At 56.6% G+C, this 14,697-nt stretch overlaps 1 protein-coding gene across 1 annotated transcript in view; it reads right to left on the reverse strand.

The window, feature by feature from the left end:
* Positions 1-14,363, reverse strand: part of RUNX3 (RUNX family transcription factor 3) — a gene marked incomplete at its 3' end in the record, with an annotated part of 59,027 nt that extends 44,664 nt beyond the window's left edge. The window contains exon 1 of the mRNA XM_080654282.1: positions 14,291-14,363. Coding sequence (XP_080510408.1) covers positions 14,291-14,348 — 58 coding nt within the window. The 5' untranslated portion in view covers positions 14,349-14,363. The remainder of the gene's footprint in view (positions 1-14,290) is intronic.
* Positions 14,364-14,697: the final 334 nt, after the last annotated feature.

The following is a 14,697-nucleotide window of genomic DNA, read 5'->3' on the forward strand; positions in this document are numbered from 1 at the left end:
TTGGTTGCTAAGCTGGCGACAGAGGCCCCATCACACCCATTGTTCCTACCCAGAACCTCTTTTGTGGTGCTGGTCTAGCCTGGAGGTGGGATGCATAGCGGGGAGGGGTGTATGCAAGGGAGAGGCATGTGGGGGAGAGGAGTGTGTGCAGGGGAGAGGCATGTGTGGGAGAGGGGTGCGTGCAGGGGAGAGGCATGTGTGGGAGAGGGGTGCGTGCAGGGGAGAGGCATGTGTGGGAGAGGGGTGCGTGCAGGGGAGAGGCATGTGTGGGAGACGGGTGCGTGCAGGGCAGAGGTGCATGTTGGGAGGGCACAGAGCCCAAATGCTGTGAGGGCCTCTAGAAAACTGGAACCCCAGTGAATGCTTGAGGGGAACTGACTTGCCTCTTCTTATTTATTGTCTATTTAAAACAATACTGTTAATAAATAACATTAATTGAACCTCACACACACATACACACACACACACACACATGCCCGTGTGATACAAGTAATATGAGCACAATGAAAAAACCTTGGAAAACACAGAAAAACACTTAAAAAATGTTGAAGCCTGAAATCTTAGAGCCAGAGTGAGTATCTTTGAAGGGGTAGCGGGTGTTCAGGGTCTTATTCTCTCATACTGAGCATTTCACATGGGCTGCCGGCGGAGCTGAGCACTTTAAATATTGCCCTGCTTACTTCTCCCCATTGTACAGATAAATAAACGGAGTGAAAGGGAGGGGAAAGATATTCCTCGGGGAGTAAGTGGCAGAGCCAAGATTTGAACTCGGGTCTGGTAAGCTAGCTGTTCTCAGGCCCAGGCCTTGGATCTCTGGGCGAATGTGTTCCCTTATTCTTCCTCTTGCAGTATTTACCGAGCACTCCTATGCGTCAGATCTGGCTCAGCCCTGGGTACTCAGCCGTGAACAGACAGACACAGCCCCAGTCTCAGCCCCCAAATGGCCACAGACCGAGCCCCACCCTTGACCACAGCTTGATTCCAAATCCAGGTTGTGGCTGATTAAGCTATGATCCCCCTCCCCCATTCAGCAGAGACCTCTATGAGCTTTTCATGGGCCACGATGTGTCTAAAAGCCAAGGTCAGGCAATCCACCTTACTAGGTCCATGGTACACATGGACAGGGAGACCATTCTCCACCCCCTCAGGCCCATTACTCTGGGCCAAGACTCCTGGGGTAGGGGCTGAGCTGGGCCTGCCCCGGGCCGCCGACCAGGGCAGGCATAGAAGCTCAGCTCCCCTCTCACATTTGGCCAAATGCACCTCTGCATGGGCTGCCTGGGGAGTATGATCTGGTGCATACCCCAAGCAGCCCCAGGCAGCATTGCTGAGCTCAGGGCAGCCACTGGGGGGCTTCCCTGCCCCCAAGTCCTCAAACTGGGTCTCCTCTTCCTGACAAAGTCCCCGAGACCCCAGGACACCGGGGAACTGAGACTCCTTCACTCACTTGGAAAAAAGCAGCAGGGCGGGTCTGGTCTGGACTCCTTTCCCACCTGCACCGTGTCTTTGGGGGCCCTGCATGTTCTCCCCCATCCTCAGTCAAGACCAGCTACCTAGTTGGCGGCACCCAGTGCAAAGTGAAAATACGGGGCTTCTGGTCAAAAAGAAGGAAACAAGCCATTTGCGTTCTTCCGCTGTCCCCAGGCCTGCCTCAGTGTTCTGGATGCCGCACTTCCTTGGGACTGGGATACTTGTGGAGTGAGTGCAGACCCTCACAGACACCTGGGTCCCCGCCCCAAACTGTGGCAGACGGGTCACCAGTCCCTGTCTTCCCCAAACCCGCTCTCACGCCCAGGCCCTGCCCACGGTGGGGGGTCACTGCTGCATCAGACATCACTTCCAAAACACCAATCCAGAGATAAAATTATTAGGATGGCAACTGCAGAGCTTTGAACCCAAGTGTGGGGCCCCCTTCTGAGCTTGGAGCCCTGTGACACCCCCTGGGTTGCAGCCTGTGGACCTGGTCCGCCTCGGGGAGGGAGCCGGCTCAGACGGGAGGGCCAGCCACCGGCTCCCAGCCTGCAGGGGGTGTGGTGTGTGCTCAGGCATGTGTTCAGGAGCGGCATTCGTGCACAGGGCTGTGCCCGTGGGGTCCCCGTGGCAGGGTGAGCAGAGCCTGGGTTTGAACCCCAGCTCCACCACGTACAGGCTGTGTGAACTCTGGCCGTGGGTTGTGAGAATCAGCAGTGATGCATATAGGGTGCCCGCCTTGATGCTGGCCCTCGGTCAGTTTCAGAGGTGACTCGGGCAGAGGAATGCCCTCCCCCAGGCCAGCATGGGGGCCCATGAACAGGGGCAGAGGCCTCTCTGTGTGCGTGTCCCTCATCACAGGCGGGGGACCTGAGAGGGGACTTCCAGGGGACTTCAGCAGAACGCCCAGGGCAGCAGGCCCTGGACATGATACTGGATCAGACAGAACCTGCACTAGGTGGGAGGGACTCCCGGGAGACCTGGGGGGCCCAGGGGTTAGGGCCCCCACCAAGGAGCTGCTGTGAGAAGGACAATGAGAAAGAAGCCCTTTGCCGTGGGCCTGGGCAGCCACGGGCGTGTTGCCTGGCTTCTTGGGTGCTCTCCAAGCTCAGCCCTGACCATGTCCCCTCTCAGGGCCTCCGTTTCCCACACTATGCTCTGGCGAAGGAGGCAACCACCACACATCAAGGACCTGCTGAGGGACCATGCATGTGGTGTGCAAATCTCCCCTCTCTTGCTCCTCACATGATTACTGGCCCACGTTCCCCATGAGAAAGCTGATTCTGATTGGCCAGGCTCCTGGAAGCGCCACCTTCTTCCCAGGAAGGGGCCCGTGGGAGCCAAGGGATGGCTCCCTGATCCAGGAAAACCTGGATGAACTCATGAACTCGATTAGCTACTGTGCGTGGTGAGGCACCAGGGCCCCGGATGCAGGCCACGCAGGTTGTTGAACTTCTCTGGACTTCAGTTTCCTCGTCTAGAAAAGGGTCTTAATCTTAGCAATCCGTCTTACAGGGCCGTGAGGGGGAAATGATCAAAGACACGAGAAGCGCCTGTGCCTGCCCTTGTAGGAGCCGTGCAAGTGTTGACGGTTGCTATGACTATTTAAGATTTGAGTTGTCACAATTTCTACTTCCTGGACAATTATGCATTTACTAATCCCAATTTTGTACTTTTCCTTTTTGTATTTAGGACCCAGGATATTTCCTTTTCAAGTCTCAAGGCTGTTTCTTAGGTCCTTGGAAAGGTAATTCTCGATGCCTGTAGCTACGCTGGATTTCATAGCTCTCCCTAGAGCAGCTTTTCCCAAAGTGGGCTCCCCGAGGCACCCCAGCCCAGGGGGAGAAGCCTACGTCCATTAGCATATCAGAGGCTCTGAAAAGTTCTGCAGCAAAACAGCCTGTTGAACAATGCTCGGTACAGCCATTCCCAGTCTTGTTGGGCCACAGAGCCCCTGAGTTTCTGCTTAACACCTGATAACATCTGCTGAACACACGTTGGGAGATGCCCCCCTCACTTCCTTGTTTCTAGGAAATGGCAGAGAGGAGCGAGAGCTGCGAGTCCCTCCCTTCGCAGAGATAAGAGGCTCCCTTCCACAGAAACCATCTCCAGAACACCACGCTCCCATGGCTCAGCTGGGCCCCTGCGCTCCCACCTGCACTGTCTGATCCGGTCCCCACAGCAGCCTGGGGAGGTCACTGGCATCGATATCCCCATCTTACAGATGAGGAAATTGAGGTTCACGGAGGTTAAGTGGCCACACAGCCAGTAAGTGGCAGATCCGGGAGACAAAGCCACAGCTTCTGATTCTAAATGCCACATTCTTTCTGCTGTACATTCATAGGAAAAATAAAAATAGATCCCATTCTGCCAGGGTCAGTCCTCCCAGGCGAAATGCTTTTAAAAAGTCTGAAGTTATTTTCTCCCCCATAACATTGACTGTGTCAAACACGTAACATCTTCAGTAGCTTTCTTCTGGTTGCTAAAAGCATCCATTCTTGTTGTCTAATAAGACTTTTCAAGCATGTCGAGTTGGCAAATGAGAAACTCCATAATCTCACCCCAAGAGGTAACCTGGGTCAACAGTTGGACAAGTACCCTTTCCAGATCCAGCACGGTAGCTGTTAGCTGCGTGTGGCTATTTCAATTAAACGAATTAAAATGAAACGACGGAAAATTCAGTTCTGGGCCGGCACATTCCAAGTACTGGGTATTCACACGCTGCAAGTGGCTGCAGTATTGGGCGATATGGACATGAAACGTTGCCATCCTCACAGAAAGCGCTATGGGACCGTGCTGCTCTGCGGGCCCACGGGCGCAGTGATTATTAATAGTCTTGAAGAGGTAGTGGATACGTCATACGTGTCTGTATGGCCCCACCCACGGAGAGAAGAGGGCCTCCGCTGGCAAAGGCCAGGCCCTCGGAAAACTGGCCTGGAAGGAAATACGCCCCATGCTAGTGGTTTTCCCTGGGTGCTGAGATAACAGACTTTCATTTTAAATTGCCCAGGCCCTTCCGGTGGTGAGCTGCAGCCCAAATGCAGGTGTGGCGGGATGTTGTGGATTATATTTCCCCCAGTGTTCTTGCTTTTCTAAAATCTTCAAGGTATGATTTTGCCCAAGGCTTAAGTCATTATCATTATTTTTTTAATTGTGGACTCATGAAGAATGGGAGCCTGCACAAGTCAAAGACATAAAGACCAATGAAGGAAAGGCAGACAGGGGTTTGCTTTCAGGCCCAGGGCCCCTCCAGCCCAGGGCTGGTGGAGGCAGGACCCTTTCTGGGCATACAAGCCGAGCAACCGCACGGGGCCCCTGGCTTAGAAGAGCCCCATGCTCCATCTGCTGAAACCATCCTGGAATTCTTAATGTTTGAACCAGGGGCTCTGCATTTGCCTTTCGCACTGTGCCCTACAGATTGTGCTGTGGGCACTGGTCCTGGGATTGTCCTCAGGATGGGTCCCATTTTGACGGCTCGAACCGCTGCCCTTGTCCTCGTCAGACCACAGACGTGCTCGCCCGTGGTGCACGCCACACACCCGAGAACAAGTGTACTTTGGCTGCCCGGATGTGTGTCTAGAGAGTGATAAAAATAGGGCTTGCAACTGGTGCAGGAGGGCCCCTGTGGTCTCTGTTCACACACACACACACACACACACACACACACACACACACAGAAACACGCATGCGCGCATTCGAGGTGCACGTCTACACTGGCCTATTTCAGAGAGCAGCGCAGTGCATCCTGGGATTCTCTGCCCCACATCACTGCCCAGCTCAGATCCTGCCTGGACCTCCACTGCCCAACCTCCAGGCCTGGCCCACCTCCTCCCCAACCTCTTCCATACCTCTGCCATGCCATTCACTCTATCTGGGCCACCAATGTTTCTTCCTTCTCAGATGTTCCTATTCTAGACCTATATCAGAGTCCACCCTTTCTGGGAAACCTCTGGAGGTATTGGAGAAGGGCTTAATGGTGCTTTGGTGGCTGGCATACAGGAGGATATGAATCACCTTCCTGGAGGAACCAGGGAGGGCTCCATAGAGGTAGTGAGTCTGGGCCTTGAGAAAGAAGAAACGTCTGCCAGGTAGAAGGGAGAGTTTTGTTGGGTGGCTTGGAAGTCAGACAGACCCTGGCATGAATCTGGGCTTTACCTGTTACTAGTTGCATGAGTTACTTGCCTTTGCTGAGCCTCAGTTTGCCATCTATGAAATGGGGATATTAACAATGACACATACTGCGTGGATTATTGTAGAGGTTTAGTGAAAAGAGATATGCTTACAAAGGAACCAGTGCCTGGTAAGTCGTCAACAAATATGGTCCCTTTCTCCCTCCCTCATGGCCTTTTCTGCTCTTAAATGTTAATTTCATCAGGTTACGCATTCCTCTGAGCCTATTTGTTAATTCATCTCTGCAGAGGAGGCATCTGTAGAAGGCCCAGAAGGCTGAGATTCTACATGGACAGAAAGGGCACAAGCCAGAGGTGTGCTGGCCTCTCTCACTGGGTGCTTTCCTGAGACAAACTCTCCACTGTCACTAGAATGTCAGCTCGTGGAGGAGAGCCCTTGGTCGGTTTTGTTTGCTCCCGGATCCCCTGTGTAGAACAGTGCGTGGCATGCAGTCGATGCTCAATAAATGTCTATTGAGAGATCAGCAGCACCAACTGGCCTGTATCACATCCTCAGCCCTGAGCACTGGGAATGTGAGAACCCAGGGAGACCAGCCCTTTCCAGGGAGACTGTCTCCAGATTGGGGGCACATTGCAAGTCACGAGCATTTCCTGAGCACCTGCTGTATGCACGGCAGACCCTTGCTCCACAGCCCGATAGGGCAGGGCTGGGAGTAAGAGGCAGACACAGCGACTTGGGAAGAGGAAGGGGGAGGAGGGCTGGCCAGCAGGGCCCTGGATGAGCAGGAACAGGCCCAGCTGCAGTCCCGAGGGGAGGCCTAGCTCACCTGCTCCTGGGAGGGTGGGGCTGCCTCTTCCACTTACTTTCTTTGAAAAATACAACAGTTTTCCCCCTAAATCTACAAGTCATACACGTTCAGTGTTTAGAGGTTCGGAAAACACACAATCACCGAAAGAATTAGAAATAAGGCACTAGTGCACGTGTAGCCTTAACTATGATATTTTAGTGTTTTCCTTCCCGTCTTTTTTCTCAGGTGGCCTGTTCTTGTCCCCTTGGGAAGGGATATGGCTGCTTGTAGAGGAGGACCAGGCGCTCCCCTGGGCCTCCTACCACCCCAGGATGGGGCTCCTTACTCCAGCCATTCTGGGCGTGACACGTCTTCCTAAGACAGGAGGCCCGCAGAGCTGTGGGGGGCGTGTCAGCAGGTCTAGCCTCCTGTCCCACTTCCTCCATCGGGGAGAGCAGGCCTAGCCTCCGCCCCTGCTTTCCCATGGGGCGGCGGCAGAACGTAGGTTCACTGAGGGAGGCCGAAGGCAAACTCTCAGGGAGTGCTGGCCCTCAGCCACCGGGCACCAGGCAAGCTGAGTGTGGCGCATGGCCCTCTTTTCACCCCACCTCGGGTCTATTCGAGCGCCCCTGGATTCCAGCCACCTTTCCTCCCTTAACAAAGGTGAGCAGACCAGGTGCACTCAGCGTCAAGAACGCATGAGAGAGGCCCTGCGTGTTGAAAAAAAAAAGCCCAGATGGGCAACGCTTCGGTCCAAAGGGGCCGAGTGCTCACGGCGGTATTTTAGTCACCATGTCACAGTGAAGGATGTTTTGAGGGGGGCCCGATTTTGGTCACCTCTGCAAATCATAAGTTATGGCACCCGCCCTTTCCGCCCACACGTAAGTCTGAACCTTTTGCCAAAAACATTTTTCCCAGACGCAAAAGAAAACCCCAAAGAGGAACCTAAACCTTCATGCTGCTGTACCGATTGGACGATTGGACGTGAGAGCGCAGGCTCTCACCAGCAAGCGTTTCAAAGAACAAGCCGGACGGCGAAGGGGGAAGTGAAGGGAGAAGCTGGAAGCCTCCGCGGCTGCTCAGTCGTTGGTTCATTCATTTATTCGCCCATTCATCCTCCCTCCCTCCATCCTGCTTCCCGGGGCTGCCCTGCTGACAAGTGGGAGGTGAGGGGTGTGTGAGGGCAGGGTGGGCCCTCCGAGGCCTGGAGGGGAGAAGGAGAAGGGCCTGGGAAGCTCCCCGAAGGGCTGGGTTCGGGAGGAGAGGGCCAGGTTCCCCACCTTCCCGATTCTGCTCAGAGGCGGAGAGCCTCTTTTGCCAGGAGGAGGGCGAACATAGAACAGTAAATTATTAAAAAGTGACTATAGCATTTCTGGAGGGCTTGCCTCTGCCTCTGCCTCTGGCCCGGTAGAAGCACATAACGTACATTATTGCATGAAATCCACCCAACAAGCCTTGAGGGGGAGACTGTTTGTTCTCCCCATTTAACAGATGAGAAAACTGAGCTCAGAGAAGGGAAGCACTCCGTCTAAGGCCACGCAGTGAGAAAGCAGTGGGGCCTGGGTCTCGTACAGGCATTTCATGTTGCCTCCTCCCCAAAGAGCACCTATTCTTCCCCGCCATCTCCGGAAGCCATTGACAAGGGGCCTGGCAGTCCCTCTACAGTCTCCCCTGTGCCCACCAGGGGCGGGGGGGTCAGTATTGGAGAGGGAGCAGGGGGGTGAGCCAAGGGAACATCTGCCAAGTGGCAAGCGATCAACTGGAGGCATGCCGAGGGGCCCAAGGGGCTAACCATGCTGTGTGAGTGCTCACTGCCTACCAGGTGCCACCTCAGGGCGCCCGGGCAGGTCACATTCACTCTGTGCAACCCCCTTTGAGGTCAGTGCCCCGGCCTCACCTCAGAGAGGAGGAAACAGACTCAGAGGGGAATTAACAGGTCGGGTCACCCAGGTATAAACACCTCAAGTCTGGTCCGACTCCACAACCACGTGCCAAGCAGAGGGTGGAGCCGAGGGAGCTGAGAAAAGTCCGCTTTCCTGTTGCCGAATGCGACCCCTGGTTGGAACTCCGAGCCTCTCCTGAATTTGCTCACGGTTCCTGATTCTTGTGATTCTCAAGGCCTGACAGAGTCTCACTCCCAGCCCCAGTCCCAGTTCCTGAGCCCTGCTCTCCCCCCTCCCAACACCCCCGCCTCGCCCCCGCCCCCGCCCCCCTGCTATGTCAGGTGCTTCCTCCAGGAGGTGCTATTTCAAGGCCGGTGAGGGAGCCTGGCTTCGAAATCCACCCAGGGCTAAAGCCAGCCCCTCCCTCCCCTGTGTACTCAGCACTGAGGTGGGAACGGCTGGCCTGGCGAGTCCCCGGCTGGCCCCAGGACTGGAAGCCGGGAGCCAGGGCTCCCTGTGGCCGCCGGTGGGCCTGGGGAGACTCCTGCCGAAGGGTGTGGAGCTCAGTCGCGGAGCCTGGGTGAGACTCCACCACTCTGAGGGGTGGACTTGAGGAAGGGTCTGCAGATGAGGCGTCCCCAGGAGCTGGAGTGAGAGCCGGTGTTTCAGCCGCCCACCGAGCCCTGAGCCCAGGCCTCGCTACCCTGTGATGGAGGCGTCTGGACGGGCTGGAGTCAGGGCCCGTGCTCTCTCCTGCCTCTCAGAGCCTCTGGAAGATCAGGGTTTCAGGCCCAGTTGCTAGGGGCATCATCTCGCGGCCCCCCTCCCCTCTGTAAACTGTCCCACCCCCTCAGGTAACCGAGCAAGCCTCCGCTTTGATGCGGCCACCTCAAGGCCGCACCGTCAATGGGCCCTCTATGTGCCCAGTGGGGCCGCTGGCCGTAGTGGGCGCGGTGAGCCTGGACACACAGTCCCACTGTGTGGGGCCCGCTCCTGCCCGCCCAGACCCTGTGGCTAGTGGGGGGCTCTCAGGAATGCCCTTCCAGCCTGGGGGGCTCTTTGGACACGCAGGGTGGTCCTGGGAGACGGATGTGTGCAGGGCGGCCTAAGGAGCTGCCATCAAAGGGTCCGGGCAGAGGTGGCGCCAGGCGAGCGCCATGGTGGTCGTGCGATGGCTGGCGGTCGGTCCATTCACCTCCCAGGGTTGGTGGGGGATGGGGAGGCTGCCATGGACGCGCTCAGGTGACCCACCATGTTGGGGTGCCCGGGACTCGAGACTTTCCATTCAGAACCGGGAGTGTCCCTGCTGTTGGCCGCTGCCTAGAGTTCAGGAAGGGGCACAGTGACTGACCCTCTGGTCTGGACAGCTTCCTTCCTGAACAGTGACCCCTGAGTCAGACCATCCAGCGAGGTCTGCGGGGCCATTCTGTGCACCCCTGCCTCCACGCAGGCCTGCCTCACCCCTCAGAGGCCATTCTCCATTTCTCCCAGGCACCTTCCGGGAGGAGCTGCCGGCGACTACCCAACAGCTGCTCAGAGAGCCTTGGCCCGACAGCAGAGCCACCCCCCAGTACCCCACCCTATGCCATGCCCTCAGCCATCCCAGGGGGCACTCAGAGTCTTTACTGCCTCCATGCCTCTGCCCAGGCCATTCCTCTGCTTGGGACAGCCTCCCCCCTACCCCACCCCCACCCCCAACTGTCACTTCCTACTCTGCAAGGCTCAGCCAAGTGTCACTACTCCAGGAAAATTATTCTCTGCCCCAATGTGGGTTCGTACCCCTCTTTGATCTCCAACCCACCCCCCATAACATGTATTACACCCCAGTGCCATTTCCAGTTACCCATCTCTTTTCATACCAGCCCATGAGCTCTTCAAGGGCAGGGCCTGGCCCAGTCCACCTCACTCGTACCCGAGCCCCCAGCACAAGGCCAGGCTCAGAGTAATGGAAACACTGACTGAGCGCTTACTCTGTGCCAGGCAGCCCACCCATTTCATTCTCTCCAGGGCTCCGTGGGGTTGGTAGAATCATCACCCCCATTTTACAGACGGACAAACAGAGGCACACAGAGGTGAAGTGACTTGCCCCAGGCTACACGGCGAGTGAAAGCAGAGTTAAGACTTGAACCAGGAGAGTCTGATTCTAGAGCCCAAGCTTGAATCTGGCCACTCTACTCCTTCATAAGCTTTTGTGGAATTAATGAATAAATGAACACCGGGTTTTCTAGATCCTGCCCGTGGTAGTTGAGGGCCATTGTCTCTGGTTCTCTGTCCTGGGGAGAGCACTTTTGTCTCTGGGGGTGAGCTAAGGCGTGTTGTCAGGGGGACCTGCTGTGAGGGGTCGCCCCAGGGGATGCAGAGAAGAGACTCATGGGCCTTCAGGATAAAGGTGCTGGCCCTTACCGAGCTGTGGACGGGCCCACGAGGAGGCATCCTAAGGCCATTGCCTACATTTGTCAGATGGGGAAACTAAGGCCCGAAGAGTGGAGGGGACTTGCCCATAGATCGTCACGGTGTGGCCAAGCCACAGCCATGAGGTCTCAGCTTCCCCATTTGTCAGGGAGAAGAATAGGTCCCGCCTGTCCCGCCTGGGAGAGGCCTGGGAGCAGACATGGGAGGAGGATGAAGTGCTGAGGACCCAGCGGCTCCCTGGGCCACCCTGCTCTCCCAGGCCTTCCATCTCAGGGTCTGGAATTCTGCCATCCGTCTGCCCACTCGTGGCGTTAAGCCTTGCTCTCTGCTGTCTCCTCCTCACCCTCTGCTGCAGGGAGGAATCCACGCCTCTCCACCTTTTCCCAGGCCTCCTCTCCACGGTGAGCTGAGGGGAGCTCTGGTCCCTGACTCAAAATGAATGCTCCTTGCTCTCCCGAGTTAGACAAACCTGGGGGGGGGGGGGGGGCGGGGGGGGGCGGGGGAGGGGAGGCAGTTGTTGGATGTTACTCACAAGGAGTCAGACCCGTCAGGGGACCCAGGGGTCTGCCTTACTGCTTCTGAGACGTGTGCAGGGTGGCGGCCTCAGGAGCTGCCATCAAAGGGGCTGGGCAGAGGTGGCGCGGAGAGACCCCTTGTCACTAGCTGGGTGTGAAGGCAGGGGGATGGGTAAGATGCTAGAGCGTCACCCCCCAGTGCAAACAAAAGAGCAGTCGCCTCCCTTTGGTCTGTGGGGACGCAGGGAGCAGGAGCTTGGTGGTGGCGCTGGCGACCAGGCTGGTGGGGGTGGGGGCTGGGGGAATGAAGACAGGGAAGGCCACACAGGGCTGGCATCAAATCCAGCTCACGGTTCCCCTTTTACCCACGAAAGAACGGCAGCCCAGAGAGGTGAAGTGACTCAGACGGGGTTACACAGCACATGGTGGCAGAGGCAGGCCGGTCAGTGGTATCCAAACCTGCCCACGCTGTGCGTCAGAATCAGCCTGGGGGCCTTTCAGAACCACCCACGCCCACTCAATAGATTCTGATTCCACAGTCAGAGGTGGGAGCTGGGAATCCAGGAGGCTGACACTCTCTGGGTAACGTCCCAGACCCACTGGCTCCATCACTGCCTACTGAGGGACAGGAGTTTCTGCTCACTCAGAACTCAGGGGGCTGGGAACTTGGGCAGGAAACACACGGACTTCTTTCCTTTCACTGACCTCTGCCTGAAATGTAGCATCTTTTCAAACCACAGGGTCTTTGTCGCAGGGAAAGCACAGATATCCTGCAGTGTCGTTAGGGTTGTCACAGATGATCTCGACCTACTGTTTACGCTCCTCATGCGTCACCGCTGTGTCGCGGCAGTCGCTGGAGCTCTGTGAGATCTCTTCGCTCCCCGTGTAACTCAAGGGTCATGTGGTCACGATCTCGCAAGCATGCTTTTTTACAGTCTGCTAGCTACCTTTCCAAAGGTTGGGTTTCCTCTGTAATCCTATGGAGGTTATTTTATGCCTTTAAAAATGCAATTCCGAGGAGCCTGTAGACTTCCTGAGACTCCAGAAAGGTCCGTGGGCCAGAACAGGTTAAGGACCCTGCGTGGGGCAGTGTGGAGCCAAGCTCGGCAGGAGCCAGAGCTCAGATCTCCGTGGGGACCGATGGGCAGCTGCAGCCCTGCGAGGGAGGCAGGATCCGGGAGACAGATCCCTGACGTGAGCTGTGAGCGGAACCTGGGGAGGAGACGTGGGCAGGACAGAACCGCTCCATGAATTGCAGGGAAAGCCCGAGACCCCAGACCCAGGCCTAGAAAACACATCCATGTCCCTGTGACCAGGGACCCGCCTGCTCTGCCAGGGCCTCCTGCCTCTGGCGCACACTGGGCACCATCCGCCAGCTCCCCCCTCCCTCTCCCTGCGTGTCGCGTCTGCCATCTCCCATCTCCTGGGCTACACGGCGTCAGGAGCCCGTTCTAGGTGGGTCAGCCCTTTCATCCGTCTCCCAGTGCTCCTTTGTTTTAGACTCTACATTTCTTCATCTTTCTCATGGAGGGGGAAATAAACACAGATTACAAAGACCTAGCAAATGGTTTTTATAAACTCTTATTTTCTTGCCACAGAACTGCCTTTAATTAGCTCCAAGGACTACAAAGGGAACAGCGTTATAATAGGAGCAGCTTAAAGGAAAGAGCCCACGGCTCTTGGCTCCTGGACGGGCTGCTGCTGTCAGCAGCCACCAGCAGGTTTGGTGGGAGTGCCCCCTCGGCAGGGACGGCAGGCCCCCCTTTCCTCCCACTCAGCACAGCCTGCCTCAGTTTCTCTCCAGGGAGGAGGGACAGGCCTGCCATCAGGCAAGCCCTCTGGACAATAAGCACCCGAATGTGCCTTGGTCCCTGCCCAGAGCCAGCCGCCCAGGTCCGGTAGCTAGCAGCGGGCAGAAGGGCAGACGAACAGTCAGACTGACTTTACCATCTCAGCCGGGTAACAGCAACACAGCCCCCCACACCCTATCAGCCCCTTCGTTTGGGAGGGGAGCTGATCTCCACGTCCAGCCCAGAGGCACTGCCTTCAGACACAGTCCATTCCTAGCCTCAGATCTTCAGCATGTCACAGCCAGAGGGGCCTCTGTTTTTGGCACAGAGAGGTTAAGTAACTTGACTAAGGACACTCAGCAAGACAGCAACTGAGTTGGGACCCAAGCTCAGGGACTCTTGACCCCTAATCTCAGGTGCCTCAAGCCCTTCTGGGCTCCTGCTTGGGAAGGGGTGGGGAAGGCAGTAGGGGGCTGTCTGAGGTCACAGCACATCAACCCCACAGACCAGAAAGAATCAGAGAAAGGCTCCCCCTGAGTTCCAGCCTCAATCAGAGGTTCTACATTGGGGGTCCTGGACCCCTATCCTTGTTGAAGGACTCAACCCAGACATTTGGGTCTCCTTGGGAATGAATGGAGGCATAAGCTGCCCAGAAACACTTTCTCGTCCTCTGTAACCAAGTTTGCACACCTTCCCGAGGCCGGCTCCCCCAACGCGAGGCCGTTTCAGTGCCATCCAGGGCGACACGGTTCTCAGTGAAAGCCTGCAGCCTCCCGCCCCTCCCGCTGCTCCCTCACCCCAGGGACCATCTGGAGGACGGGGGAGAAGGTCCTCAGGGGGGTCTCAGGCAGGGGCAGCCTGGCTGCTGCCTGCCCCACGGCTCTCAGAAGCTGGCCTGCGTCCGTGGCTGCCTGAGCCCAGGTGGGGGAATCCAACCTCTCCGGAGGGCCAGAGGCTGGGGCTGCAGGACCCAGGAGCCCCGTGAGGGAGGCAGGAAGCCACGGGTCACAGGGACACCCCCCAAATCCTCTACCCCAGAACCCTCCAAGATCTGCCCTTTGAGGTCTTGTGGTATCCATTGCCCCCACCACCAACTGTCCCCACCGGCTGAGGACAAAAGTCTACTTGGCTCCAGGAGACCACCCACCCCTCTTCCCACCTCAGATTTAGGTAGCGGATTTAGGTGGACAGGCTGTGCCCTTAAAGGCAGCCGGGATAGTCGGTGGAGGGATGTGATCTGGGGCCTGGCCACAGCTCCCACCCGCTAGAACCAGCCCAGCGCCCTGGGCAATAGTTACTCACCGCGGATGAAGGTCGGCGTGTAGGTCGGGAAGGAATCGAAGATGCTGTTTGATGCCATGCCCCGCGCTGAGGAAGGCGAGAACTCGGCCCTTCAGGGGGGTGGGTTGGGATTGATTTGGTTGGCTGTTGTTTTATTTTTTCCTAGCTACTTTTGAAAATAAAGGGGTGGTGGTGGTGGTGGTGTTGCTTTTAGGTTTTTTTGTTTTGTTTTGTTTTGTTTTGTCTCCCCCCCACCCCCCTACTGTTACAAAAAAGAAAAAAGGAAAGAACGCGAGAGTGTGTGTGAGCGAGAGAGGAAAAAAAAATCCCCAAGGAAAGTAAGTTTCTGTTTGTACCCAAGAATTTGGATTCTCGGTCCCACAGGAATGTCTAGCCACAAATTTTCAACAGAAGCGTATGCAGAGTGT

This window comes from Plecotus auritus (assembly GCF_963455305.1).
Source record: "Plecotus auritus genome assembly, chromosome: 2".
NCBI lineage: Eukaryota > Metazoa > Chordata > Mammalia > Chiroptera > Vespertilionidae > Plecotus > Plecotus auritus.